At 42.8% G+C, this 14,501-nt stretch overlaps 1 protein-coding gene across 2 annotated transcripts in view; it reads right to left on the bottom strand.

Annotated features, from left to right (window-relative positions):
* The window catches only part of SNX30 (sorting nexin family member 30), a 107,029-nt gene that overhangs the window by 58,160 nt on the left and 34,368 nt on the right, over nucleotides 1–14,501 (bottom strand). The window contains exons 1-2 of one of the 2 annotated variants that reach the window (XM_082696947.1): nucleotides 3,067–3,403; nucleotides 872–1,063 (exon numbers count right to left, since the gene is read on the bottom strand). In XM_082696947.1, coding sequence (XP_082553073.1) covers nucleotides 872–1,063; nucleotides 3,067–3,087 — 213 coding nt within the window. In that variant the 5' untranslated portion in view covers nucleotides 3,088–3,403. Of the gene's footprint in view, nucleotides 1–871; nucleotides 1,064–3,066; nucleotides 3,404–14,501 lie in introns of those variants that run through there. The other variant, XM_082696946.1, reaches the window with a different exon arrangement.

Raw genomic sequence — 14,501 nt, 5'->3', positions numbered from 1 at the left:
GTTAAAGCCTCTGCCTTCAGCTCAGGTCATGATCCCAGGGTTCTGGGATGGAGCCCCACATCGGGCTCTCTGCTCAGCAGGGAGTCTGCTTCCTCTTCTCTCTCTGCCTGCCTCTCTGCCTACTTGTGATCTCTGTCTGTCAAATAAATAAACAAAATCTTTTTTTAAAAAATCTTTTTAAAAAAACCTTTAAAAAAATGGAATTAGGTTTAAGAGTATGGGTTTGAAAATAAAAATGTTGAATTGACAGTCCTAAATATTAAGATTAGAATCCTGGTTACCAACTCTGTAACCATGAGCAATTTACTTAAAGTTTCTGCTTCAGTTTCCCCGTCTCTAAAATTTTAACTACAAGGTTACAATTGAAGGTCACTGTGAACATTAAGCCAGTCAATCTCAGCCCCCTGCCCACTACCCACCCACATGGCCCATAGCAGAAAGGCAACCAATCTTCATTCCCATCCTTCTCTTACACCCCTCCCGCTATGATCCACTCCAATTACACCAAATTACAACCATGGTCCCACCAGACATTTAGGATGATACAAAGATTCATTCATAAATTTCAATAATAAAGTGATACTAACAGCCTAAAAAAGTATCATGACCAAAAATAAGTGAAGGTAGCAGGATTAAATGCTCTACTTGAAAGACTATAGTCACAACTTCTCTGTCATTTCAAAGCAAAAAATTCACATCAAATCCTTTTCATCTGAATACATTTGATCTCTCAAAAAGCCACACCCACCATTGGAAGGAAGGTGAACACAGTCCTACAAAGGGAGGGAGAAAGGAAAGCAGGAATCATGACAGCAGGTCTCCAGTTCACCAAGACCATTCCACAGGGGCAGAAGATAATGAAGGGACCTACTTTGGTGGTGATCCTATAAGTAATGTAGGTCTCCATCGTACAGACATGCTTCTTGGGATCGTCAACGGTGACAAAGAGATCTCTGGTCTCACCATCGATGTCATCATCAAGCTGAAGTCTGTTGAGAAGGGAAGACGAAGAAGCGGGACTCGAAGTCCCTGCAGGAGTGCCACCATTGGGCAAAATGAGATCCTGAAAGAAGAAGAGAGTCACCTTACAATTAAATGAAAACACATTATCGGGAGAACATCAGCAAAACATCAGCTCATGTAGCCAAACCAAGAAACACCTCTACATACAAAAGGCAACATCCAAAGAAATTGAGCCTCTCCTCACTAAGTGTTTCTTGCGTGAACAGGTCTTCTGGGACCGAGGGAAACAAACTCTGGGAGTTTGCCGACCTATCTTCCAGTGAGCACTGGAGGAACCCCAGCCCAGGGACACAGGACCTACCAGCCCCTGCCATCGTCAGACTTTGCCAGGAGCACACCACAAGGGCATCCTTTCTCACCCTTTCTCAAGACCACCTGGACCCAGGGAAACAGTAACAGATGTCAACCCTCTTAAATACTCGGCACATTTAAAAATTCAATCAACCATCACCAAGAGACAAGTAAACACTACATGCCTCCTGAAAGAAGTTTATGCCACCACCTAAAAAGCATGCCTGCCAACAACTGGATCTGAATCCTGAACAAATCTCTATGACCCAATACCACAGTCATAGGAAATACAGAGGAGGGAGGGAGATGTTAGACCACACTATAAGGGTGCAAATGGCAGAAGCCACACTGTGTGAAATTAAAGAGAACCACAGACCCAGTTTCTTCAATAAGTGAAATGCAAGGAGAGGAAAAAAAAAAAAAAATGGAGGAGCACCTAGAGATGCTATGCAATTCGGGGGATCTATCAACAACTGTAGTGGATCCCAATTAAAACAAAGTGTTAACAGGTTTTGTGATATTCAGGGAAATGTGAATATTGATCAGTTATTTGAGGATATTAAGGAATTATCAGGCATGATAACAGAAGTACAATGGTTTTACAAAGCCTTCATCTTTTTGGAATATATGCTAAAATATTCATGGATGAAATGATAGGACGTGTGGTATTTGCTTCAAAATAATGAAGGATAGGTAAACAGGGATATAAATGATACAAAATATGCCTCAAAGTTGATTACTACTGAAGCTGGGACTTGCAGGTTCACGACACAGTTCCCTCCTCTTTCGTATATGTGTAAATCTGTCCGCAATATAAAAGCTTTAAAAGGCGGGGGAGGGGGTATAAATGCCAGAAGAAAAAGAGAAGGAACATTTTTTTAAATTATGGAGCTCTTTCTGTCTAGGCCATAGGAGGAAGGCACTTGATTAAGTTATGTTCCTATAATATCCAAAAAAGATTCAGTCTCATGTGTTTTGGTTTTTAGGTTTAGTAATAGACAAAGCCTTGTCTAGCAGTAGATGTGAATGCATCTGAATGTCACCATAGATTCATCAGGAGGCAAAGACAGGAATAAGGCAAGAAAGTGACACGACACCACGGAAGAGGACTTGGAAACATTCTTGACCTGTTGGTCAGTGGATCACAGGTTGGGGGCAGGGAGATGCTTTCCTTGAATTCTCTCTTCTTGTATGTAGGTTGTATTTGACTTAGCCCTCAGATAAGGGAACACAGAGGAAACGAGAGGTCAACCAGCAGTCCCATCCACGAGCTCTATGATCGTGGGACATCTGGGAAAAGGGCAGTGACAAGGCAGTGGGAAGTACGGGCTGGAGTCAAGTGCAATGTCACCCAACTCGGTGGATGATGCTAAGTAAACAGATAAGGCACCTTCCTTTGTTTCCATTTCTACTGACTAGAGAATTTAATAACATACGTATTTACACATCAAAAATATTTCTGTAATTACTGAACAGATACCATTTTCCCAGAAGATACTTGCAGGACTAGACCCCACTCCCCACCTCTCCTCAGCCCAGGAGCTTGCCAAAGCCCATGGCAGCAGCTCTTGGTGTGGACACGACTGCGGAGTCAAGCAGCTGCTGATCTGACCGCTCTGTCGGCAGAGAGACACCACCAGGCGCGCACAGTCCCTACCCCCGTGTCTGCGGATCTGAAAAGGACCTCTTCTCCGGAACTCTGTGATAACCATCATATCTCTTTGTTTCAGTAAGTAATACTGAAACACTGACCTCGGGGGCAAGGCACCGCATGAGGAACCGCAGGGCCCCCCTTCTGACATTTCATCAACACCCGCCACAGAGAGACTCCAGCGATGGCAGCACATCGCACAAGAGAAAGAAAGAACTCAGAATCTTCAGTCAGATAAGCCACCATGGGCTCTGACAGCAGCTTTCCTCCATCTAGCCTCAAAGGATCCTACCAGCCTTGTTTCTCATGGCTTCAGTTCCAGAACCCACCACGCCATTTCGGACCCCTCACCGTTGCTGGCGAAATCACACCTCTTGCTTACGTGGCGGTCTCCGAGCATCTCACTGGCATCTTTCAAATGCCCCCCCGCCTCGGAATATGGGTCTTTCCTTCATCTGCCCCCTGAGAGAATTAGTCAATCTTCTCAAAACTTTGAAGATACTTCCCCGAAGCAGCTTTCACAGTTTTAAATCATTTATTTACATATGTAACATCCACAAACACCGCTGAGTCCCCAACAACTATGACTGCTATGACTATGCCTTGTTTACCTGTGTGGGTGGCTGGGTGGGTGTGCACCTGTCTGTGTGTGCCGTCTGTCTCTGCAGGTCTCCCTGTGAATCCAAGCCAACTCGCCTGACCTTTGCTCTGGGGCCCTCTGCCAACAACTTTCCAAAAACAGCTCACACAAAGGTCCGAGATGTCTCTGCCAGACAGTGGGAAGTTAGCTTGTTCAAGTCAGTTCACGGGAGGTGAGGAGATGGGGGGGGGGGGTCAGTCAAACAGATCTTACCACACTGAGGATTCTTTCCTCCTAGGACTGTGTGACCAGGCAAACATTCACACCCTTACTATTGGGTGTTTCATGGGCCAACATATAAGCATGTACAAATAGCCAATGACCTACAATTTCCTAAAACTGGACCCTGCCAGCCGGACTTTCCATGGCACAAGTGTACACAACGCTTCCACGTTCTCATTTCTTCACAGCTCATACAGCTCATGATGTTAGCAAGACACATAACGTCTCTACGGAGAAGGAGGCAGACCAGAAGGTCAGGTATCGCATCCCAGTGAAGTTTGGCATCGTTATGCTAAGAACTGAACCCAGATTTCTAGCGCCGGGTTCAGGTTCTTAGCAAGCTGAATGCCTTCAGTATGGCTTTTCCAACCCAACAGCGCCCCATATCTCCAATATCTGGCCATAAATCCTTCTGGGTAAATATGAAGCTTCTGATTTTAAAGCCAATCAGGGAAAGCTAACATTTCCCTGAGGATCTTAATACAAGTTATGCCCCCAAGTGACTCCCCCCTCAAGATACAGGCCCCATGAGAAGGAAACATGGAGGGAAAATAGGAGAAACATAGGAGGAAAAGGACAGGGGTCTGAGTCCTCTAGCAGCAGGTGTGCTAAACGAAGAGACCTAAGTTCTTGAGCAGGTACTGTGGAAAGGCAGTACCTTTCTGACCAGCATGAATCACAGGATGTAAGAACCGAGAAACCTTGGCGCAACACAAAAGCCTCCTGCTTCATTTTCGCTGCGCTACAGTCAGACTTCCACCCTGCAGCCAGAGAGCTCTTTGAAAAATCAAAGCATGCCACTCCCCTGCTCAAAACTCTCAAAGACAACCAATCACATTCGGAATGAAACCCAAACTCCCTCCCAAAACCCGAGAGGGCCAACGGGGCCTCATATTCTCCCTGACCTCATCACTGCCATTCTCCCCTAGCTCATCCTGTTCCGGATACAGGGCTTGGCCCTTTTAGACCTCAGGGCTCCCCTGTTTGCTGCCACTCTCCTTGGATCACTCCTCTCCCCCCACATTCCCATGTGGTTAGCTTCTCTTTTCAAACAGGTTCTGTTCAAATGACACGGACTCAGGGAGGCCTTCTCAGCCCACAAAATCGAAAACTATCTCTGCACCCCTCTATCACTTTCCAGTCCTTTCCCTGACTTTATGTTAGTCACAGACTATCATTATCTAAAAACTTATTATGTGTTGACTGACGGTCGGACAAGAGCAGAAACTTTCATCTCATTCACTCCTTGATTCACTGGCCCATCGTAGGTACTCAGGAAGTACCTGATGAATTACTGAGTCTTAGAAATGATCCAGCTCAACCCCTTGCCAATAGAAGGGACCCAGTAACTGTCTGCTGAAGGACAAGGAAACTGAGCCTAGCAACAACTAGGCAGTTCTGAAGCCCAGTTCCACTATTTACAAGTAGTGTGACTTCTGCAAGCTTCTTAATCTCTCCATGCCCTAGTTTCCTCATTTACAAAATGGATATAGTGGGATTGAGTTAGTTAGGGTATGGAAGCAGTTGGAACAGTGCCTGGAACAGAGTGTGTGCTACACCACTACTAACATACTTAAAAAAAAAAAAATGAGATCAACCTTTCTTCAAGTATGCATCCCCCTAGAAGTCCATGCAGCTGGTTCAGAGTAGACACTTAATAAATGCTGCTGAAAAAAAAAAAAAACTGTATCAAGAGTCATAGTTGGCGAGGCACCTCAGTGGGTTAAGCCTCTGCCTTCGGCTCAGGTCATGATCTCAGGGTCCTGGGATCGAGTCCCACATCGGGCTCTCTGCTCAGCAGGGAGCCTGCTTCCTCCCCTCTCTCTGCCTGCCTCTCCGCCTACTTATGATCTCTGTCAAATAAATAAATAAATAAAATCTTAAAAAAAAAGAAAGTCATAGTTGGTGCTTCACATACACTTTCCTTAATGACTTCACAGTAGCTACAGTACCCCTTGAGGAAATTACAACTACATAGTTGACAAATAAATGAAAAGTCCTCATTGCTCCAAAATATCAATTCTCACTTAAGCAGGTTTCAGTTATAGGTGAATTTCTTTCCCCCCTCTACCCCTTTCTACTTAGGAAGGGAAACACATACATAAGGTGCTTCAGAAACCCCGCTGGTTCAAAGAATGTCAGTTCTAAGATCTACCATTGTAGTCAGCCAGTCATGAGATAGATTATTAAATTAACATAGTCAATGGCAAAACTATATTACATTAAACATAGGGTTTATGGAAAGAAAGTGGTATACATTAGGAGCCAGTATGGTCAAGAAACCTACTCTTAACTCTACAGAAAACAAACTGATGGTCACCGGAGGGGAGGTGGGGGGGGGATGGGCAAAACAGGTGATGGGGATTAAGGAGGGCACTTGTGATGAGCACAGGGTGACTAAAATAAAAACTTAAAAAAAAAAGTCATGCTTAAGTACTCTAACTTCTCTTTTTGATAATATTAGAGGAATGTGGCAACATGATGATCTAGTTTCACAAGAGCTTGACATAAAAGACGTCCTCAAACTGAAGGGGAGGAAGCACGAATGGTACCTGACTTGTCTCCATTTCCTGTCCCCCACCCCGCCGCCCCGCCGCCCCGCCAAGCACACAGGAGATGCTTGAAGAATGAATACGTCCTATACAAACGGAACAGAACACTCTTGACTATTGACTTTGCTGTAAAGCTGAACTTAAGCCCACTTTAGAGAACACAGTCAAAGGAAAAATCCTGAAATGTTCCGTTCAAAGATGCTCATAACAGAGCAAAGAATGCAGAGTAAACCCTGGAAAAATCCCAAGGGCTCAATAACCAGGAAATGATCGTGTTTACATTCATAGGAATGTTACACGCTCATTTAAACATTACAAATCTAGACTCCTAGATAAACTCCATGAGCTGGCCACATGCACTTTTGCTTCCTCCCTCTTTCCATTCTCCAGATACTAACTTAACAACCCAAAGAATGAAAAAGAGAGAGCAGTGGGGGTGGGGGGGAGCAAAGCAGTGTCTGAAATCGGACCAGACTGGAAACCAGGCAAGAATGCCATCCAAATGCCAAAACTTCCAAAGGTTTTCTACTGGATCTAATTGGGACACAACTGAGGAAAGAACTAGGAGGTATCTTTTAACCCTTGTCCCTGAAGTCACTTAAGGTTATCAAGGTTACCAAAGAAGCAGAAAACGCCCTGAAGCCCTCACCTATACTCTAACTTGAAAGTGCTTCTTCTGGGGGGATGGGTAAGTGAAGGGTCAGCAGTGGGGCAGAGAAGGACCACCAGTGTGGCTGGCTGCTGCGGGCAAGGAGAAGCCCTGCACAGGCAGAGAGTCCACATGAGGACCACCAGTAGAGCGAGGCCTACCTTCACAGGTTCCTCTTTCCATGAAGGGGAGAGACGCAAATGCAAGTCAAAGGTCAGAGGAACATGAAGGCAGCTGGAGAGCTGCCCTGGGAGGGTCCACCAAGCACACGGCAGGCAAGACTACGAACTGAAGGAGACAGGCTCTCCTGAGATGGGGAGAACACCGGAAACAAGAAGGAAGCCACGCTCCACTCCATGCAGACCCAGAGAGAGAGGAAGCAAAAAGTCCAGAGCAACTAACAACCAGGATCCTGGCTTTTTTCCTTCTCTTTTCCCCACTGACAGATCACTCAGTTTACCTGTCAGCTGATCACTTGACTCAACCTCAGATCCGAGAAGACCATTCTAACATCATGGAGAAAGAGAGGGGATCCAACGGTTCACTTGTTCTGATAGGAGGCAAATGGTAGGCCTGCATTACCTCATCAGACACAAAAAAACCTAAAAACACACCCAGCCTGTGTTAACTCACCATTCAGACCCAAGAAGACCAAAACACGAAGAAAGTAGCACAGTCGTCAGGAGCAGATAAATATATGTACTTGAAAAAGATTTATCCCACAAAATAGAGCCCTTTGGGCCACATCTACTTCGTGTTCCCATTTAAAAAAAAAAAAAAAAGGTCAAAACTAGAATAGGGAATAAAAAAGTTAAAAGTATAAATTGAAAATGGAAAAGAGTAAAAAGTAGAAGCTTCCTAAAAGACGAGTTAGATAAAGTAACTTAGGAAAGCTGATCAATACAGAAGGGACAGCTGGGGGGGGGAGGGAGTAAACAATATTTAAATTTTACCTCTATGTATGGTTATAAACTATACGGACATGCCAAGAATAACTATGCCAATAACTTGGACGTCTATATGAGATAGAAGCCTTTCTAGGAAAATACATGGCCAAAACGAAATTTAGTTAAGGTAGAAAATCTAAATGAATAACCACAGAACTGTTGTCAGAGAACTTTTAGCAAAAAGTAAGCAAAGCCCCGTGGTGGGTACAGCTGAGCTCCAGTGAAGCAAAGCCCCATGGTGGGTACAGCTGAGCTCCAGTGAACACCAAGGAGTAAGTGCGTCCAGTGAACACCAAGGACGTCCAGTGAACATCCTCTAAGACACATAAAAGACACACAAAAAATAGAGAAACCTTTTAAATCATTTTATGAGAATGAACTATATCTGATATCCAAATATTAGAACAGAAAAGGAAATTAGATATAAGTGTAAACATTATCAATAAATAACAGCAATTGGTATATTAAAAGAATTTTTTAAAAGAAGAATACACCAGGATCAAGTCAAATATGTTCAAGGAAATCAAGAATAATTTAACATTAGGAAATGTATTAATGCCACTTATCACATTAAATGATTAATATAATCATTGTTGGATATAATCATGTCCTTGTACAACTACCAAAAGGCTTATTGGTATCATTCGTTGGTAATGAATTGGTATCAGCTGTTCCATTAAAATCCCTAAGTAAGTGGCACCTGGGTGGCTCAGTCGTTAAGAGTCTGCCTTTGGCTCAGGTCATGATCCCAGGGTCCTAGGATAAAGCCCTGCATCAGGCTCCCTGCTCAGCAGGAAGCCTGCTTCTCCCTTTTGTGTTTCCTCTGCTTGTGTTTCCTCTCTCTGGCAGTCTCTCTCTGTCAAATAAATAAATAAAATCTTTTAAAAAAAATCTCTAAGTAAAATTAAGAAATAAAAGTAAAGCTCCTAAGGGGCCTGGGGGTGGCTCAGTTGGATGAGCATCTGACTATTGGTTTTGGCTCAGGTCATGATCTCAGGGTTATGAGATTGAGCCCTGCATGGGGCTTGGCTCCCAGAGCCTGGCTTGGCTCCTAGCAGAGGGTCTGTGGGGGACCCACCCTCCCTTTCTCCCTTTCTCTCTCTCAAATAAATTATCTTTAACCTTTAAAAAGGTGTACCTGGGTGGCTCAGTGGGTTAAGCCTCTGCCTTTGGCTCAGGTCATGATCTCAGCATCCCAGGATCGAGCCCCGAATCAGGCTCTCTGCTCAGCGGGGAGCCTGCTTTCCTCCCCTCTCTCCCTGCCTCTCTGCCTACTTGTGATTTCTCTTTCTCTGTCAAATAAATAAATAAAATCTTTTAAAAAAAAACCTTTAAAAAAAGTATAAAGTTCCTAAGAAATGAAACATTTTTGCAGTTGCATTTCTACACACTAATAATGAAGTTTCAGAAAGAAAAATTAAGGAAACGGGCAGGGAGCAGCAGGGAGCCTGCTTCCTCTCTCTCTGCCTGCCTCTCCATCTACTTGTGATCTCTCTCTGTCAAATAAATAAATAAAATCTTAAAAAAAAAATTAAGGAAACAATCTCATTTATAATTATACCAAAAATAATGAAATACCTAGGGATAAACTTAACCAAGGGGGTAAAAGATCTGTACTCTGAAAACTAGAAAACATGGATGAAAGAAACTAAGATCGACACAGATGGAAAAATATTCCATGCTCATGAACTAGAAGAACAAATACTGTTAAAATGCCCATACGACCCAAAGCAACCTATAGATTTAATAAAATTCCTAGAAAAATACCAACAGTATTTTTCAGAGAACTAGAACAAATAATACTAAAATTTGCATGGAACCACAAAGACCCCAAACAGCCAAATCTATCTTGAAGAACAAAGCTGGAGGTATCACGATCCCAGATTTCAAGATGTATGACAAAGCCATAGTTATCAAAGCAGTATGTTACTGGCACAAAAACAGATCACATCAGTGGATCAGAATAGAGAGCCCAGAAATAAACCCATGATTATATGGTCAATTAATCTATGACCAGGGAGGCAAGAATATGCAACAGGAAAAAGACAGTCTCTTCAACAAATGGTTTGGGAGAACTGGAGAGCTACATGCAAAAGAACAAAACTGGAACAATTTCTTATATAATACACAAAAATAAACTCAAGATGAATTTCCTAGAAGAATTTCCAAAACCATGAATTTCCTAGAAGAAAACATAGGCAGTAATCTCTTTAACATCAGTCATAGAAACATTTTTATAGAAAGGTCTCCTTTGGCAAGGGAAACAAAAGCAAAACTAAACTACTGGGACTACACCAAAATAAAAACACTTTGGCACAGCAAAAGAAACCATCAACAAAACAAAAAGATAACCCATCAAATGGGAGAAGATAGTTGGAAAAGATATATCTGATAAGGGGTTAATATACAAAATATACAAGGAACTTATACAAGTCAACACCAAATATAATAATAATAACAATAATCCAAAATAAAAATGGGCAGAACACATGAACAGACAGAAGACATACACATGGTCGACAGATGCGTGAAAAGATAATTCACCATCATTCATCATCAGGGAAATGCAATTCAAAACCGTAATGAAATAATCACTTTATACCTGTCAGAATGATTAAACTTGGGGTGCCTGGGTGGCTCAGTCAGTTGGGTATCTGCCCTTGGCTCAGGTTATAATCTCAGGGCTCCTTGCTCAGCTGGGAGCCTGCTTCTCCCTCCACCTCTACCTGCTGCTCTCCCTGCTTGTGCTCTCTGTCAAACAGATCAATAAAATCTTTAAAAAAAAAAAAATAAAGAGTGGCTAAACTAAAAAAACAAAAGAACCAACAAGTGTTGGCGAGGATGTGGAGAAAGGAACCCTGTGCACTGTTGATGGGAATGCAAATTGGCACAGCCACTGTGCAAAGTAGTACGGAGGGTCCCCAAAAATTAAAAATAGAATCACCATATGACCCAGTAATTGCACTACTGAATAATTACCCAAAGAGTATGAAAACACTAGTTCACAAAGTTATGTGCACCCCAATGTTTATAGCAGCATTATCTATAATAGCCCAGATACAGAAGCAACCCCAGGGTCCACCTATAGATGAATGGATACAGAAGATGTGGTAGACATATACAATGGAAATACTACTCAGCCATGAGAAAGAAAGAGATCTTGCCATCTACAACAACATGGATGGATTCAGAAGGTATAATGCTGAATGAAATAAGTCGGTCAGAAAAAGACAACTACCATATGGTTGCACTCCTATGTGGAATTTAAGAAACAAAACAAATGAGTAAATAAGAGGAGAGACACACAACAACCAGACTCTTTTTTTTTTTTTTTGACAGAGGGAGAGATCACAAAGTAGGCAGAGCAGCAGGCAGAGAGAGAGAGGTGGGAAGCAGGCTGCCTGCTGAGCAGAGAGCCTGATGTGGGGCTCGATGCCAGGACCCTGAGATCATGACCTGAGCCGAAGGCAGAGGCTTTCACCCACTGAGCCACCCAGGCGCCCCAAAAACCAAACTCTTAATTACAGAGAACAAACTGATGGTTACCAGAGGGAAAGGTGGGTGGGTGGGTGATACAGATGAAGGGGATCAAGAGTGCACTAATTGTGATGAGCACCAAGTAATCACTGTAGTGTACACCTGAAACTAACAGAACATTGTATGTTAACTTCACTGAAATTTTTTAAATTTTAAAAAAACCAATACGACTCCCATGGCAGACTTTTCCAGGAACCAGGCTAGATATGACGAGACTTCTGAAGCGAATGTGGGGGGAGAGGCACACAACACACAAGTAAAGTTCCTAAATATTTTAAAGGGTTTAAATCAGAAAACATCAGCAGTGAACCTTGAAAACATTATGTGAAAGAAGTCAGGCAGCACAGACCACATGTATCATTCCATTCATAGGAAATGTCCAGAAAAGGCAAATCCAGAGACACAAAAGAGATTTTTGGTTGCCAGGGACTTGAGGGAAGGGAGAACAGGGAGTGACTGCTCAAGGGGTATAGGGCTTCTTTCTGGGGGTGACAAAAATATTCTGGAATGAGATAGTAATGATGTGTACACAGTTATGTGAATATACTAAAACCACTCAACTGTATAGTTAAGATGTGTCTGAATAACTCTACAGGGGGGAAAAAGAAGATTAGTTTCTGTGGCTTAAAGTTTTCTATAAAATGGTGATTTTTAGGATAAGTGAATTAGATCGCAATAGTTTTGTTTTGTTTTGTTTTGTTGAAAAGCAGCAAACAATGTGACACAGTAAATTCAGAAACAAGATCCTGATACCTAATATCACCCCATCATTCAGACTGTGGAAGACTCCAGCTAATGCAAAGACACACATACAGCAGCACTCCCAGCACTGACATCTCAAGAACACTTGAAAAACACAGTGATGCACTACATCACTCCCTGGAGAGAGAGGGCAGTTTCCCTAATTATCCCCCCAAGTTATCTAAAATTGAAATACACATAATAGGGAGAAAATGTACTTAAAACATTTGAAAATGATCGGTCTGAACCGATGCAACTAAATAATGCTCAGTGACCAAGGAAAGGACACAAACTATATGGGGGATGGCATTATCATTTGCAGTTGTTAACTTCCTTCCTTTAAGAGGATTATACATTCTTACTATTGCCAAGTGACCATGCACAGGGGGGAACACCCCCCACCCCTCCGCCTTTTGGCTGGGCAATGTGACTTGCTCCACCCAATGGCATGCGAGTGAATATGACACACACACCAGATGGGAGCAGACACTGCAACCTTGTCACCAGCTCTCCTGTTCCAATGGGGGCTGTCCCAAGGGGGGCTGTGCCTTCAGAATGGAATCCTGGTGGACAAGAGCTGTAGCAACTGACTCACAGCCACTGGCACATACCGTGACCTAGAAATTAATTCCGTTGCAAACCTTTGAATTTTCAGAGCTATTATCACACAAAGGCTGACTAAAACATGTAATTATAAAAATGTCTACATAATTTTTTACATCTAGATAGGAAACAGTGATATCAACAATAGAAAACTTTAAGCCACAGAAATTGATTTTTTTTCTCCCTGTAGAGTTATTCAAACACATCTTAACTCTATTTCCTGAGTCCCAGGACCTATTTGCTTATGAGCAGGAAGGCTCAATCCTCCTTCCCTCCTATCTTGGCCCTGGGATCCCTATCACAAATATTGTCCCAAGCCTCCAAGGTTGCCTGCACAAGTATCTCCAAGCTCCCAAGGCCCACCAGCCCATGGTTTCTAGGTTAACATCCTCTCTGAACTTCTTACCTTTTCCTACACTGGATTCTGGACCATTTCTTATGAGGTAAAGAAACCATCTGTTTCAAAGCTTTATTTGTAGACTAACAAAGTTGTTTAGAAACTGAAAATATTTCCCTAGATTTTCTATTGGAAAACCTGTCCTTCAAGTAATATCCCCCTAGGGACTTGATGCAAAAGAAGCCCTCATCAGAGCACAAATAAAGTCAAAATGAAGGAGCCCAAGTTCACATTCTTTGGCTAAGATCCCAATGTCTATTACTGGCTTTTTCTAAGACTCTCCAGACTAGCAATCACCTCACCAGACATTCTTGTGATTCTTGGGAGCAAAGATTTTTCTCCCATTCTCAAATGAATTTAAATAGGATCCTGTTCTCAGGATGATACTCTGTTTGAACCACATACTGAGCCCCTAATACACATTAGCCCCACGTGCTAATGTGGAGCTACTGAACAGAACAGAGCTACCAAACAAAGTGCTACCAAACACTTGAAAATCGCGTTTAAGAGACTCCGTCTAGTTGGGCATATAGGCACGAAAACCTCTACAGGGCAAGGCAATATGAGTTGTAACAGAATTCCACGCAGAATGAAGGAGGGGAGCAAAGGATGCTGGGACAACTTAAGAAGAATGACTGAATTTGCTAACAGGAGAAACAAGGCTGTGGGACAGCCTGGCATGTAAAGGAGGAGAGGTATTTTCAAAAACTTGTCCCTAACTGAATGATTCCTAAGACTCACAACACAAAGGTTCTGCCTCTATGGCTACTCAGGTCTGTGCAGGCCATCTGGAGGATTCAAAAGTTCAGGGAGACAGCTGTCTAAAACACAGATTAAACCTCCCCAAAAAACACATATTCAAAGAAAATATGACCCTACCTAAAAACTTACTCTTTTTTGCCTCCCGCCCCTGACCCACTGTGTCAATTGAAAACTAAATAAAGGCATTCCTCCACTGATATTTCTGCACCAAAATCACACGAGGGTCTGGGGCATAAAGCCTCTGAGACCACCCGAGTTGTCTGTGTCAGAAAGAAGGCTTAGAAGTGGCATGCATGGTCACTTAAGTGGAAACGTGCGGAATTCAGGTCTTTGGTTTCCATTCTAAAGCCGTGTTACATAACCTCGGCGCTCCTCCTTGTGCATCCCATAAGAAGGTAAGTGATGGAGAAGACAAGCAGAAAAAAAGACCAGTTGAGAGTAAGCTTATATTGTGATTGGTAATCAACAGAGGATAAGTGAAGTTTC

The sequence above is a fragment of the Mustela nivalis genome, assembly GCF_964662115.1.
Source record: "Mustela nivalis genome assembly, chromosome: 13".
NCBI lineage: Eukaryota > Metazoa > Chordata > Mammalia > Carnivora > Mustelidae > Mustela > Mustela nivalis.
The sequence above is the reverse complement of the archived record's forward strand: the minus strand, read 5'-3'. Positions and strand labels throughout refer to the sequence as shown.